The sequence below is a fragment of the Cyclopterus lumpus genome, chromosome 20 (genome assembly GCF_009769545.1).
Source record: "Cyclopterus lumpus isolate fCycLum1 chromosome 20, fCycLum1.pri, whole genome shotgun sequence".
Taxonomy (NCBI): domain Eukaryota; kingdom Metazoa; phylum Chordata; class Actinopteri; order Perciformes; family Cyclopteridae; genus Cyclopterus; species Cyclopterus lumpus.
In genome coordinates this window covers 5,144,180-5,158,740 of record NC_046985.1, presented here as the reverse complement: position 1 = coordinate 5,158,740, position 14,561 = coordinate 5,144,180, and the positions used below count along the sequence as shown (strand labels likewise).

Genomic DNA, 14,561 nt, shown 5'->3' with positions numbered 1-14,561 from the left:
TTAAACCATGCTAGCAGAGTTGTTTAGTAGCAGTATTTCGGTCGGTTGGTGCAACCCTTTGGTCCTGACTGAAATACGGGAGGGAATGCTATGAAATTATAATAACTTCAGCTTGACATTTGAGGTTCGTTTGTTAGGACTTTTTGCGATCATCCGACTTCATCGGATCAACATTCATAATTATCCAATACTTTGTGACCAAATTCAAATTTAAAAGCATTGCCATCAGCCTCAGCTGTAGTTTGTGTTTACTACCAATTAGCTAGAATACGTTTGTGAATATGACAATCATTATATATTTGCATGACGTCAGCGTTTCGGTCAAAGCACAGCTTCACAGAGCTGCTAGCATGGCTGTAAACTCGCGTGATCTATGCTCAACAGACCCTTTGCTAATCCCCACCCCTCAAACGCAGACTGGCTAATCATAGCGTAGCTACGGCTAGCTCTGACCGGGGTCCGACAGCTATACGGCTCTACTCCATAGACTCTCATGCAACTGCTTCAAAATATATACGTTTCTGTTGTGTTTATATGTATAAACCTGTGGAGCTAGCATTAGCAGAGTACGTTAGCACATCATTGACTAGCGTTAGCACGTCATTGCTATGCAAGCCACAGAAGGTACACTGAATGTAAACGCACGCTGCTGTTGCTTTGTAGTGATTGCATCAGTGGATGAAGACCTTCCCAATTTCACAGGAACAGTGTTAGGGCTTAATTTCATTGTCTTCTGTCTCGGTTGCCAGGTGGTTCACTTTTACACTGTGATCTGTAGGCTTTAGCTTCCATCTATATCTTTTTAACCTGTTTTCAATCAGTTTGACATCCTGAATATATCCTTCAGACGCATATTGTAGACCTGGCTGTCTGCTTCTCTCTGAAATTGCTTTTTTTGTTAAAAAAGAAGAAGTATTTATTGAAAGAGTGAAAGCAGTTAGTGACAGTATGGGCTCCATGGTAGCTCTGACAGTTTGATGGAGTAGCAGCTGGGGGCGGGGCTTAGCAAAGCGTGAATTGGAACGACACTGAATAGAAGGTAGATAAGAAATGTCTGATAGCTAAATGTAAGTAAAGTGTTTCTTCCTCCATATTTTGTCAATATCAATTCAATAACCCCAATGAAACTGATGAATAATATTTTTTAATATGTAAGGTCCTAGCTCACAAACTGAAAAGAAAGACCTATCTGGTCATCTGGTACTTCTCTGCTTCTTGTTATATATAACTAAAAACATGGAGCTGCTTTTAGCCACTGTGCTCTAAAAAAAACAACTATCTGTTCATCATTGCTTGTAATTAGATTGTGCCAGCTTCAAACAATTTGAGTTTTATCCTTCTAATATTTCCCTCTCAATTCCTTTTTGTGAAGCTCTTTGGGTTTCTAAACGTGCTACATGATTGAAATTCCAAGGGGAACTTGGGACAAACAGTACAATGTTTGTGTACACCATCAAACTTTCAAAAAAACTGATCTGAAGGTTTTTCAAAAGCTCAAAGACCTCAAGAAGTGATGATTACTACTAAGTGCTTATTTATGAGCATCCGGTATTTGTGAAAAGAAACACAAAGACAATACACCTGCATGTTCTGGCTAAAGGATGCCACAATCCAAGTAGTTTAAGCTGGACCTCATTTGATGTGGAGCTCAATTCAAGCACAAGAACATGCTCATGCAGTTAAATTTGGCTCAATGTGATTAGTGCATATTGAGTGTTACAAAGCGAACACGCTGGATTCAAATTAATATTGCAAACTCCCCCCCCCCGTGACCTAAAGACTGAGAGAGATGAAGACAAAGTCAGTGAGGTGGAAAATTATCTAATGCAGATGTCGGAGCGAGGGGCAAGTCAAAGAGAAAGTGAAAATATGGGAGTCTGTAAAAAAAGAGGGATAAAGTAAATGAATGGAAAAGGGGAAGATATAAAAGAGGGAACTATATGGGATTATATCTAAGGCTAATGGGGAGGCTTACCTAAGGGTGACATCTCTGGTACTCCGGCCAAGTACGGTCCATCTAGAAACTTTGGCTCATTATCGTTGATGTCCTGGACCTTGACCACAAATTCAGACCTGGGCTCCACGGGTATATTGGTGACTCTGTCCACGGCTTGAGCTTGGAGGGTGTAGTAGGCCTGCGCCTCTCGATCAAGGCGCTTTGTGGCGTGGATGTCCCCTGTGTTCTCATCAATGGTGAAGATGGAGGTGGAGCCCTCGCCAGATAACACATACTTCACCTTGCCGTCCCCTTTGTCCACATCTGAGTGTAGCTGAAGGGAAAAAGAACATCGGATTGAGGCGGCCGTATAAGGAATCTTCTAGAGAAAAAATCCTTTCACATTTTCATGTCTTGAAGGTTTGATGATTACGTAAGTAAGGACATGTTACATTATCTATCCAGAGATAACAAGTGATACATTGATTAAACTGGAATGTGAACTTAAATGTATTTTAGAACATTTCATGTCACTTATATATATATATATATATATATATATATATATCATATTAACTATTTCTAAAATATGCTAATCTTGTTTAAAATATTCATCCACACCATGTGAATTTCACTGTTGATGTGTACAGCAAGCACACGCACACAATACAAGCAAACATCTGAATCAGATCAAAACACGCCGCATTTATGCATGAATTGATTTTGCTACAAAATAATGGAATGAAATGAAATGTTGCCACTTACTGCAGCGTCCCTGTGACTTGCTTACTAATGTAATAGTCATTGCAGATGATCAAACTAGCAATTTTCCATTAAAACCTCCAGAAATGACAAATGGCCGTTCACCAAGTAAGATCACCGAACGCAACTCAATAACATCTATCTGTCCAGAAAGCTGTCATTTGGAACATCGAGATAAAAATGTTTCCTCAGGAAATATATGTCAAAAACATTTTTGCCAAAGATTTAATGAAAAGCTTTTTAAAAAGGTGCACTTGGAAACATTTCACGCATATTGACCTTGTCTTTGGCATCTTTTCTTAAATTACTCAGACGGTAAGTGTCAATGCTTCTTTTTTTTTAGTCTAATATCTAAAAAGCCTTTTAAATAGCACGGAATGAAGTCTCTGTGGTCCATGTTGTGCTTCTTTTCAACCATGTTCTGCCCCTTGGAATAAAAGGAGCACAGATGGTAGATGTGAATGTTCTCTGTGCAATTTTCGCAAATGACATATCTCTTTGATACGACATCTGATTATTCAAGTTGATATTTTTTCAACAGTTCCCCTCATGTTTCTGACAAGAGCAGCCTATTGATAGCAAACAAAAAAAACAAAAAAAACAGATTCTACAGGTTTTCGCCCCCTGAGAATCAATAGCAAGAGCTAAGGCCAAACTGTCAGATCCATCCTTTTTAATGGCCACATAAAAAATAACATCAAATGCATGCTCTTCAAATCAAATCTTTTTAGCACAAAGCACGTGGGCTCCCACTATGAAGTCTGAGTTTTGTTTTCTTGAAGTAGCTAAAATATTAATAGGAGTTTGTTTTAATGTTCGACAAACAGACATACGGGTCTACAAAGAAGTCAGACAGAGTTACATTTTTGTCTTTGAACCTACAACAGTAAAACAAGTCACGAGTTTCAGGATGACTTTAAGACCCCCTCCTCAAAGTACAACGCCAACAAAAATAATCCTTGAGCAACTCTACAGAAGTTTTTGGAGCATTACAATTACCGTGACAAGTAACCAACCCTGAATAATCTTGTTTGAAGTCAGAGCCGTACGACGGCCGCCGACCCCGTCAGTGTCTCACCGTCAAAGCCGTCGCAGAAACTGGCATGTGTCTTAGAGGGAGGCCATTGTTGCTGTTTAAAGATGGAAAAGATGGACCATTTTCAAACTGTCAGCATTTAGCAGAGTGCGTATTTATGTCGTTACTCCATCACCTCCAACATGACAAAACACCCCAATTAACAGCACGCAGAGCGAGCTTTTAGCGGATTTATTTTTCAGTAATTGTTCGCGACGATTCTCAATATGTGGTGTTAAAAGTGTGCAGACAGGACAAAAGGTTCATTTGAACCTGGACAGTGTCCTCAATAATTTTTGCCACTTACTGCTTGGAAATCTATGAAATCAGGAAAGGCAGCTGTGAGTATATCAATATGTGGGTTTGTTAAAATGGATCTTTTCAGATAATTGTTTTCCTTGCTCATAAGGCACACTTTTTCATAAGAACACCAACAATGTTCCTCCGCAATTTAGTATTGCTCTTCAATTAAGTTGGAGAACACACAAGAAGCAGATTGATGCTGCAATATCTTGACTTTTAGTCCCTATTATGGGTCAAACTCCCAAAACACTGGAACCCACATTTCCCATAATGCAAACCAATAGCGCCTCTCATTAGACCTTCTATTGCAAAAATGAATGTATTTCTAGTCTCGAGCCCAACATGAGATCATCCCATTGTGACACTGTGACATCATCAGAGACATCGCTGTGGATTTCTGAAACTGACATTTGGACATTTGAGTGTGTGGCCGTTCGGAAAACAACCATAAACTGACGCGGTCAGACAACAAGTCTCACAAACCAGTTCTGAACGAGCATAACGTAATATAAACTGGAGATGCTCTGCAGGCCTGCTCCTTGAGACTCGGCGTGTTCAAATTAACAGACATGATTGGTGACTATCCATGACTGAAGATTGAAGAAAATACTTCAAAAAATTCATCTCTCACATTGGCTCATGATGGGATATTTCAGGACAGAAACTTTTCCCAACATGATTTGACTGTGATGCCACTGCGACTTGCTAGAAATTATCAAACATGCAATTTCTGCAAACACAAAATCTGGTAATAATGTGCCCATCTCACATAAAACCCAACCACAGACAATGTTAAAAGCACCAAATTAAAGTGTTTGTATCACAGATTATTTGGTAAATGGCATTAGTTTTATAATGATTCCTCAGGAAGGCTAACATGAAAGGTTTTGTGTCTCATTGCAGGCTTCAGATCCTTGAAGCTGCACTACGAAAGAAAGACTTCTGTTGCGATTGAGGTCCAGGTTATCAAAGAGGACATTCCTACGCTATACTCCCCGGCTGTGCTTCAAGATCGCGTCCTTGGAAATATCCAAACGGCCATGCAGGGAGTACGGGTGAGGCTGAGAGCGAGCCATCCTTTGGGTTCGGGAGATCTCAGCTGTGTTTCTAACACTACTTGAGCCAAGCTTGAGGTCAGTAGCTAACGACCGCTGATGAAAAGCTAAAGGCCCGACTTCCACAGTCGTCTGAAGGATTGTCAAAAACCTCTTTGATGCCGCATGATTTTAACCCCCCCCCCCCGTGCTCCAGAGCTCAAAAAGTAGAGAAAAATTAGAAGTTTGAAAAATCATTATGATCTTTTTTTTTTCTCTCTTCACTGTCAAAAATGGAAGAAAAATATTTCCGCAGTGTTTCCGGTGAAGTCGTCAGTTGTTCGTTGTGTAGCGCGATGACAAAAAAAGCCAATTATGAGGCATTTCTTTTTTATATCACAATGTGCCCTCCCACAGTAATATTGTTGAAACTCTTCCTTCAATTTGTCTGTAAATGTCAACAGCTCATTATGGGGATAAATAACAACGCTATTTCAGGTTTCGGAGCCCGCGCTGCAGGGGAGGGGGAGATGATTAGGTCAATATTATACTGGTGGCACTGAAAGAGTACACGTTGAACAGTGGATACAACACCAAAGGTCTTAAATTAATGGCATCCATCAGCCACCCGCGCTGACGGATGCTGCGTTCGAGGCCGGTGGGTGATTGCGTCGGCCGTGTCCTCGAGGCCTTCGGCCTGCCACATGTCGCCTCTCTCATGGAGCGCCCCGTGTTTGTTCACCGTCTTCCTGCTGTCAGGAGCAAAACTTCAGCCGTGGAGAAAAGTCAACATTTAATCTGGAGCGAGCAGATGATTTCCAGGCAAATGCCACGGACAAGAGGCACAGAGCTGGGGCGGGTCGCAAAGCAAGCAAGCCGAGGTCAAAGGTCAAGCGCACTATGTGATCATTTCAGCGAAACCGTTTGCTCCCTTTTCTCCCATCCTGCTGCTGCCTGGCAGCGGAGCAACCGGCGCCCACTTATTCCATCTCTAAATCTCATCAACGCTGAGGGCTGCATGAAATATGTGCAGCGTGGCAGGGCTTATTAAAAGTATAGCCTGGTCAGATACAACCCCCCCCCCCCCTCTCATTAATCTAACCCTGTTTGAAAACCATCACTGCTCATTTTCAGGTGTTATTTGAAGTTTTTCGACTCGTATTACTTTTACATCAGCGCCATAGTTGCTTCACTCCTCTGTAATTGTGCCCCCCCCCCGAGGTGGGCGCTCCGAGGGATCGCGCGAAGGAAGGGGGAGGAATCTGAACGCCAACCCTTCTGAAATCAGGTGCCGGCACTTATCATCACTTTGTATGCAGGCAGTTCTCCGGGGACCCGCCTGTTAGCTCCTGTGTTTGCTTGTTTACCGTGTAGTGAGGGTAGAGGGGGTGAAAAGCATGAAAGAACCCATAACAACTCGCAGCAACATGCTCGTCCTATCACCGGCGAGGCACAATGCGCCACAAATTGTTCTCGCATTTTGGGATTTTTGCAATTCTACGCTACATGAAAGATCCCGTTGGAAAGTGTGTAATTCTATTTAGTTCCTGTTTTACGCCCCCTTTTCTGGCTTGGCGCTGTGCAACACAGCGAGTGGAAAAGTATAAATAAATCTGAAATAAATAAACAAATGCTCAAAAACCTCAAGATGTATGTTCCAAGCTTTGTATGTGCACCTCCCTGGAGGAGAGTACAAATTCCGCCATTCAATGGACTGTGCTCAATCCAGAATGGATAGAAAAGTCCGTACCTACAGGCGACCTGTGAGCAACACTGGATCCGGTACACCGAAACAGCCTCTGCTGCCGTTCAAGGGCCCTTAAATCAACAATCGCCCCCAAGAGCAGCTCAAAGTCGGGGAGAGGGGTGGTGGTGGGGGGTGTGGGGGGCTTAACGGGGGTCTCTACGAGCAAGGCAACCTCACAAACAACCTCAAAATACAATACAACTCTGACATTGTTTTCCCGGCGTTCCACAAGAAAAAGCCTCGCACACAATAAGCCTCCCCCTCTGTGTAAATCATATACGCCGTATAATGTTATCGTAGCCAACAGGAAAATCATAAATTTGGCCGTCTAATAAACGTTATTACGGGGACCGACGCAAATAAGACATACATGAGGCGCACATAAAAGGAGGACGGGGGTTAAGAAGGGTCAAAGAGAAGGACAAATGTAGACGGGGTGGTGGAGGTGGGGTGGGGGGGGGGGGGGGCTTTCGGTGCAGCTGTTACTGACATGCTCGGCTCTCCGTCTATTCACTGGGCCGTGCTGTGGACAGTAGCCATGGCGCTGTGTGCGCTGACAGAGGCTCAGCCGCTCAGCCTCCCCCCTCGTTCACTTCCAAGTCGGGGAGTCGAGGAGCCGTGGAGAAGCTGTTAGCTTTCGTACAGACGCATGGGAGCCGCACACATAAAGCATCGTACTTTATGTGTGCTCCTTAAAAGGCACTGGGTTGTGTCTTTGTGTTTCATTTGCGGGCATGAGGTCATACGAACGAGGCTGCTTTTTTAATAATTATTCGGATGAGTTTGTAGTTTGTTGCTTATTTGTTTCCTCTTTTACAGTTTTTACATGTATACTTTATTTTCCCCACGTTTTATTATTATTACAGTGTTTCCATAAAGTGCATACATCAATAGTTATTATTTTATGTGTATGTTTTTGAAAGTGTTTAATGTAAATCTTAAAGCTTTTCACAGTTTGTGTTTGTTGGTTGTCCGATTTGCAAAAATGTGCTTTATTGTCATATTCGATCCCCTAAACACACCAACAACAACAAAAAAAAGCCATGATTGCGTGTGTACTGGTTTGGAGTCATTGAGATGAGGTATGATTCAAGACATGCAGTTTCTAAAAAAACATAAACCTCTCCGTAATTTGTGGAGCAATTTAAGAGATTTACTGACAGAGAATTCTCTCCAAACAAAAAAGCTCCGTCTATTTTTCTTAGCAGCAGCATTGTTTTTGGACTCATTTGCAGTTAATTCTATTTAAGTCTGTTTTCGCCAAATTAACTGTACGTTATTTACTCTGCCAGATGAAAACCTTCTCAAGCACCAAGATATCGGATGCTGGTGGAGGGTACTTTTTCCTTTTTAGCTAAACTCCCTTAAGTATCTGAGGTTTACACTCATTTGAAGTGAGGCAGCCTGCCACGCTGAGAATTACGCCACCCTAAAAAGCAAATCAGCAGATATTTTACAACACTTGGCGCTTAATTTCTGCAGTTAGATGTCTGGAGGAGTAAATTCAGTTTGCACAAATTATAGTGGCAGCAATAGAAACCCTGAGTTAAAATAGTTAATGTGTCAGAGGACACAGCAGCATCCTTTCTATTTTTAGGTGGAATTCTTCTTTTTGTCTCGAATAAGATAAAGGAATCAGAGTTTATTGACCTTTATTTGTTAGCTTTATTTGTCAAAAATGTAACATTTTGGAAATATAATTGGCTAAATATCTTTGCTAACCTCCGAGCGTTGTTGGTATATTACACCGAATTAACAGCAATAGATATTTAAAAGTAGGTCGTGGAGTCGCATTTGATGTAACATTCAAACATTTTCTCGTGTTAACACTGTAAACTACTTAAAATGTCTTAAAACGTGAATCCTTTGCCCCGTGAAAAATATTCTTTGCAGTTGAAGTAGAAGAAACGTGTCTGTGTCTGTTGAACCGCCGGAGATCCCAAAAAATTAAAAAAAAGCAGTCGGTTTAATCACCGAGAGCACCGTCAGTTTTTAAGTTCGAGCCCCGTTAGCGGTGGAGACGCCTCTTGAAGTGTCAGCGACGAGAAGCGGCGGAAGGCAACGGGGTGAAGTGTGCGCGTCGCAGTGAAATAGGAGCAGTCGAAGTGTCACATTAAAGCACACACTATGTTTAATCATCAAGAGAAACGCTGTTTACGTAATCGATTGAACAAAAATCACACGCAAAAAAAAAAAGAGGAGATTTTCTGTTTGTCTGTCCCCGAATAAGCTGAAGAAGGCAGTTTAAATCAACACAAACAGATGTGCAGGGACAAAGAAAAGCTCCTTTTCTTTTTTTCTTTTTTGAATGAATATATGACAATGCGGAGATGAGGGACGCGGGTTCACGGCTCCCCGTCTCTCCTTGTTCACTCCATCAGTCAACGGATGACTTTCTGAATTGTGACCGCCGTTTATAGACGTCGTCGTCTCCATCCGACAGCCGCGGCTCATTTCTGCATAACACCGAGATAATTGCTCGGTTTCCATGTGGGGGGAATGAATTCTGGGGGGGGGGGGGTTCAGAAGAAATTGAAAGTCAAAGATCTCAAAAAGGCGAAACAATAGTATTATATACACGAGTATTTATTAAATTAAATATGTATGTTTCCGTCAGCGGGTTCGCGTTAAATCAAAATGAATGTGAATGTCAGTTACGTGTATTCATCCAATGCAACGCGCTTTATTTACCCCTTAAACACAATTAACTGGCAGCCCGTGATGCATTCAAGAGCCAAAGTGAAACAATCCGATCTGACAGGAAAATAATAATCAATAGGCTTCACATGGCACGCCTTTTACATATTTAAAACACTGTAAACATATCGCAGTCAAAACTTTAATTCAAGATGTTTTATTTCTTGTAATAAGGAATCATTGAGGTGTTTGGAGAATACAATATATCTAGTTGTGTCTAATATTAATTAAATTAAAGATATTCTCTCACACATCTCTCATGAGGTTCTCCGCGCAACTCAAATAATTAATTCTTACTGGTCAAAATGCAATTAGAAAGATCTCAAATTTAATTAATTAGCGTTATCCGACCACATTCCACTGTAGATATCTGAAATGTGAATCCCATCAGTGTAATAAATTATAAATTATAAAAAAAGGCATTTAATATTCCTGACCAGTTGAAATCTAGCTGCCGTTCTTACCAACCGGAAAGCAATTGCAGATATCTTGAATTATAAATATTTAAAAAAATCATCATATTGTCGTAATGACTATTCAAAATGTATTTGTAGATGTCTAATATGTACATAGTTGTGGTAAAGTGAAGGTACAGAAGTATTAAGCAGCTCTATCAGTGCTTATGAATGCTAAAAAATAATGAAGTATCACCGAATGTAGATATTATAATGTTGTAAGAGAGTTAATTGTTCTATGAAATGAATTGACGAAACCCCTGAAATAATGAATATATTTGTATGCAAACTTCTTCTCAAACAATTATTTATTTAGTATATATTCTGAATTTTCCAGTACTTCATTGCACATTTTTCTCTATTTTTCTCCTCCAGTTCTCTGCTGTAATCTGGCTTTTTTTAAACATATTGTGAGAAAACGTTACATAGTCTGCATGACACAGTAACAAACATGTCATTCATTAATGTATAAATACATCATGAATACTACACACGGTACACAGACAGGCATAAACACACACACACACACACACACACACACTACCCGTTTAAGAACAAGAGATGCATCTGTCACATTAAAGCCGCGACACGAGCTCCCAAATACTTATCAAATGTGACCAAAAAAAAAGAACTTTGATTCACTTTTGCACGAGACGACAGAGTTCGGAGTCGCCCTCAAGCGCACCCGGCGCCCCCGGTGCCTTTTGTGGCGTGACAGCCTCGCCGCCATGCAGATCCATCATCCACATCAATGAGAGAAATCACGCGAGCAATCAGGGTAAGCTTTCACTTATAAATCTGTCTGTCTCTGTGTGTGTGTGTGTGTGTGTGTGTGTGTGCGTGTGCGTGGCATTCAGCTGCCCTCATCACAGAGATGCACATAAATGGAGGACAGGAATAGGCATCCCTTTCAAAGTATCACAGGTGAGGGAATCAAAGCTCTTTTGTCACAAAAGGGCTCCTTAGATGCTATCGGTGCGACGACTGTTTTCTTTTCTTTTTATTTATTTATTTTTTCATGTGCAAAGTGAGCACAGGCTACAGCTGACAGTCTATTGAAGGATGAATCGCGACCGGAACGTGAACAGGAAGGAGGGAACCGTATTTCCATAGCAGGTGGCGTCAATACGAGACTGTCTGAGATTGTCTGCTGGTTACAAATGTAGAAGCATCACATTGAACAAACAAGCAGTTCACTTTTTTTTTTTTTTTTTACAGTTACATAATAAACGTACGTGTGTAATCAGTGTGAATGAAGCAAGAAGCTGAACAAGCAAACCGCATTGAGCACTGAACCTCCATACGCCTCTTAACCTCTCTCACCAGCTCAAAATACGATGTAGTGCAGTTTCTTTATCACGATAACCTGAGCTATTCAAAAACGAGGACTTATTTCATATGTAGAATTGACTTGTTTTAAAAAAAAATGCATTCTGAGAGAATTACAAGCTATCATCGTAGCTCATCATAGCTAACGAGGACCAGGGTTATTGATATGCTGATTGGCCGTGAGACGGGCCAATGAGACGGGACAGCCGGCGTTCTGACTGAGAATGGATCATCTCAGCGTTTTAATAGCTGTGTTTGCAAAAGTACACTTGCAATAAAACAGGATAACAGGGCTTATTAATGACATTATTGCAAAACTACATGCGCAAGTGACAACAAAAGAGCTGCTAGGGATGAGTGCGGGACACAGAGTGCAGGATAAGAGGCCGTGGGGGGCTTTAAATACCACCTGATATACTGTTCAGGAACTCCTCCAGTGGTACAACCTTCTGAATCCACTGAAACAATGTCTCCCTACTGACTATACAGTAGAGGTCATGGATTATGGATACCTTTTTTTTTTTTTAATTAATTGAATCGCAATTTCACACACAATATATCAACGTTATGATTTCCTGTCCTGAAATGTACAAATCTATGACATCTGCACGGCTCTTGATAAACGTATCTGCTTTCAAATGTGTTCGGATATTATATTTTTTAACTGGTGAGTCAGTAGCATTTTTATTTCACGTGAAATAAAGCCCACAAAGGCAAAATTAGACGATTTATACGTGAAATGTGTGTGATAAAGATTAAGAGTAAAACGAAGAATTCTAGAAATAAAAAGGATGAAAGATATACTGTTGAGTATCAAGGTGTAAACTGTAGTTAAGTGTGTACTAAAGTGTATATTGGTACAGTGCAATTACAATTAATTGTTCACTTTTAACATTTTACTGTTAAAAGCAGATGGACAAACTGAAGAGTATAAAGTATTTATATTCTATGGAGGGTGTAAAAACTTTTATAAAAGGAGTCCGGTAGACAAGATTAAAGTAACAAGACGTTAAACCAAATCTATATAAAAAATGTACATCTGAATATGCAGATTTCTGCTACTTTTGGGAGCGTCCGCTCTCAGATCAAGACCAATATTCCTGTTCATACAGTTTTTCTAACAAAATAATATACATAATCCTTTCTGAGAAAAACAAACCATGAATATGTACATGCATATTATTAGGTATTGTGATTGAATAAAGTGCCGCACTGTAGCTTTCAAACAATGACATGCATGACATGAACGACAATGCATGTTATTAATGTCCTCTACGGAAATGAAAGCTTTAAAAAAAAGAAAAAGTCTTTGGATCTAGACGCTGAACGTGGATGACCTTGTGGTAAAAAGAGAAAAGAAAATGTCGATAGTTCCTGAAAGGCGATGAGTTTGCGGGTGAGCACGAGGGGTCATGCTAATTTGGTATTTCACGAGTACTTTTAAATGTGACAAAGTGAGATTATCCTTATTTTTTTTTGGCTCTCTGCGAGAAAACATGTTCCATTGTGCAGAAAAGAGCGAAAAAAAAAGGTGAAATCACAAATAGATGTTCAGCAGACAAAGAATCAACACATCATCGCCGCAAGGACTTCAAACTCCTCTATTATTATTATAATCGCAGTACGCTTTGTGTCGATGACGTCTGTAAAGTTAAAATGTTGTACAACTTTAGAAAGAGCTCCACTCCGCCAACAGAAGTGACAGGCCGTTCCAAAATGGCGGCTTTCCATCTGTCTTGCAGCCACTCGCCATTGGCTGTCATATAAAAAAAAAAGAAAGGCCCTGGCAGTTTGTTAAAACGCCTTTAAAACTGGCCAAAATGATGGGGGCATTTCCACCGTACCATGTAGGGGTGTCGTCTCCACTTTCTGTGTAAGAATGACATTGAAACAACTGCAGTTATGAAGGCCTCCTTACATATTTTTTTGGGGGGGTGTATCTATGTGTCTTTTCTGTGAAAAAGAAACTTGATTCGCTCATTTAAACCCCGTCCAGGTGGTGTTGAGTTCAAACGGCGCTCGCGAGTCGTCAAAGTCACGTTTGTTAAGCTGTGAAGTGGCGTGCAGCCGCCCCGGGAAGGGATTTTCAGGCCAGCGCTTCAAGCAGATTATCTCAGATCTGTCCGTCACGCACACTGAAGTATCAGCAAAGCATCGGATGAATCGCCAAGAAGGTTTCCACGTGGACTCGGAGTCCGTCGCAAGTTACCCTAAATCCACGGAGAAATCCTCAAAAAGAAAAACATTCTTCCACGTGCACGGGTCCATCGCACGCGAGAAGCGCTAATTAGCGGTTTCCGCATCACTTTTAAATGGCAATTAATCTGCCGAATTGGCAAATACAAGTTCAAAGAATGGTGCTCAAGTTGTAACTTAAAGCAACGGGTTATCCCCCAATATCAACAACAAGAAAAGAATATCATAACCAGCCAGTGAGAATGTCTGATGGCGTTAGCGTTGTCACGGTGAGCGTATTAGCATGCTAATATTTAGCTTAAAGCACACAGCGGTCACAGAGCAGCTAGCATGGCTGGAGAATATTTGTCTTGTGAAGATGTAGAACGCGACTCTAACTATTCACGTATTCATCAAGTTATTAAAACGCACCCTATGTGGCCCATTTTGCCAATAATGTCAAATCAGACCACATTGTGGAGCAGCGTTTTTGTTGTCAATGTATACGCACGCTCATGCATTCAAACACATATCCAGCTGGTAAGCAGCTGTGGAAAAATTTAAATAAATAAACACGTGTGCCTTGAAAATGATTTCTCTTCAAAGAAACAAAGAGACAAAAGGTTATGCACAAGAAATATGCAACAATCAAATAATCCCCTGCGCTGTTCTCAACATTATTTAAATGACTCTACTTATCACGTTTTTCGTCAGTGATTCTGACAAACACTGTTTTCATGCCGTTCGTGTTTTCTGTGTTTTTTTTAATTTAATGCTCGGGGAAGCATAATTGCCTTTGTTTGTTTACTCCCATTTATTCACACGCACTCAAGCTCACCCCGACAAGCATCTTTTTCGATGGTGTTTGACACACATTATTTTGATTAAAAACCTGTTCGGCGAAGAGCGCTCATCGCTCCCGATGCACTCGGAGGTGACCGCCCGGTGACAGTGACATCGATAATCTCTTCTCGGGCGACATTCACCTCCAACACATGGACGAAGATGACCGACAAGGACAATGGACAATCCAAATATTGGAGAAGCA

General features: G+C 41.0%; 1 protein-coding gene across 2 annotated transcripts in view; it reads right to left on the bottom strand.

Annotated features, from left to right (window-relative positions):
* LOC117749474 (cadherin-7-like) overlaps nucleotides 1–14,561 on the bottom strand; it is a 78,687-nt gene that overhangs the window by 47,441 nt on the left and 16,685 nt on the right. The window contains exon 2 of one of the 2 annotated variants that reach the window (XM_034560040.1): nucleotides 1,976–2,270. In XM_034560040.1, the coding sequence (XP_034415931.1) occupies nucleotides 1,976–2,270 (295 nt within the window). Of the gene's footprint in view, nucleotides 1–1,975; nucleotides 2,271–14,561 lie in introns of those variants that run through there. The other variant, XM_034560041.1, reaches the window with a different exon arrangement.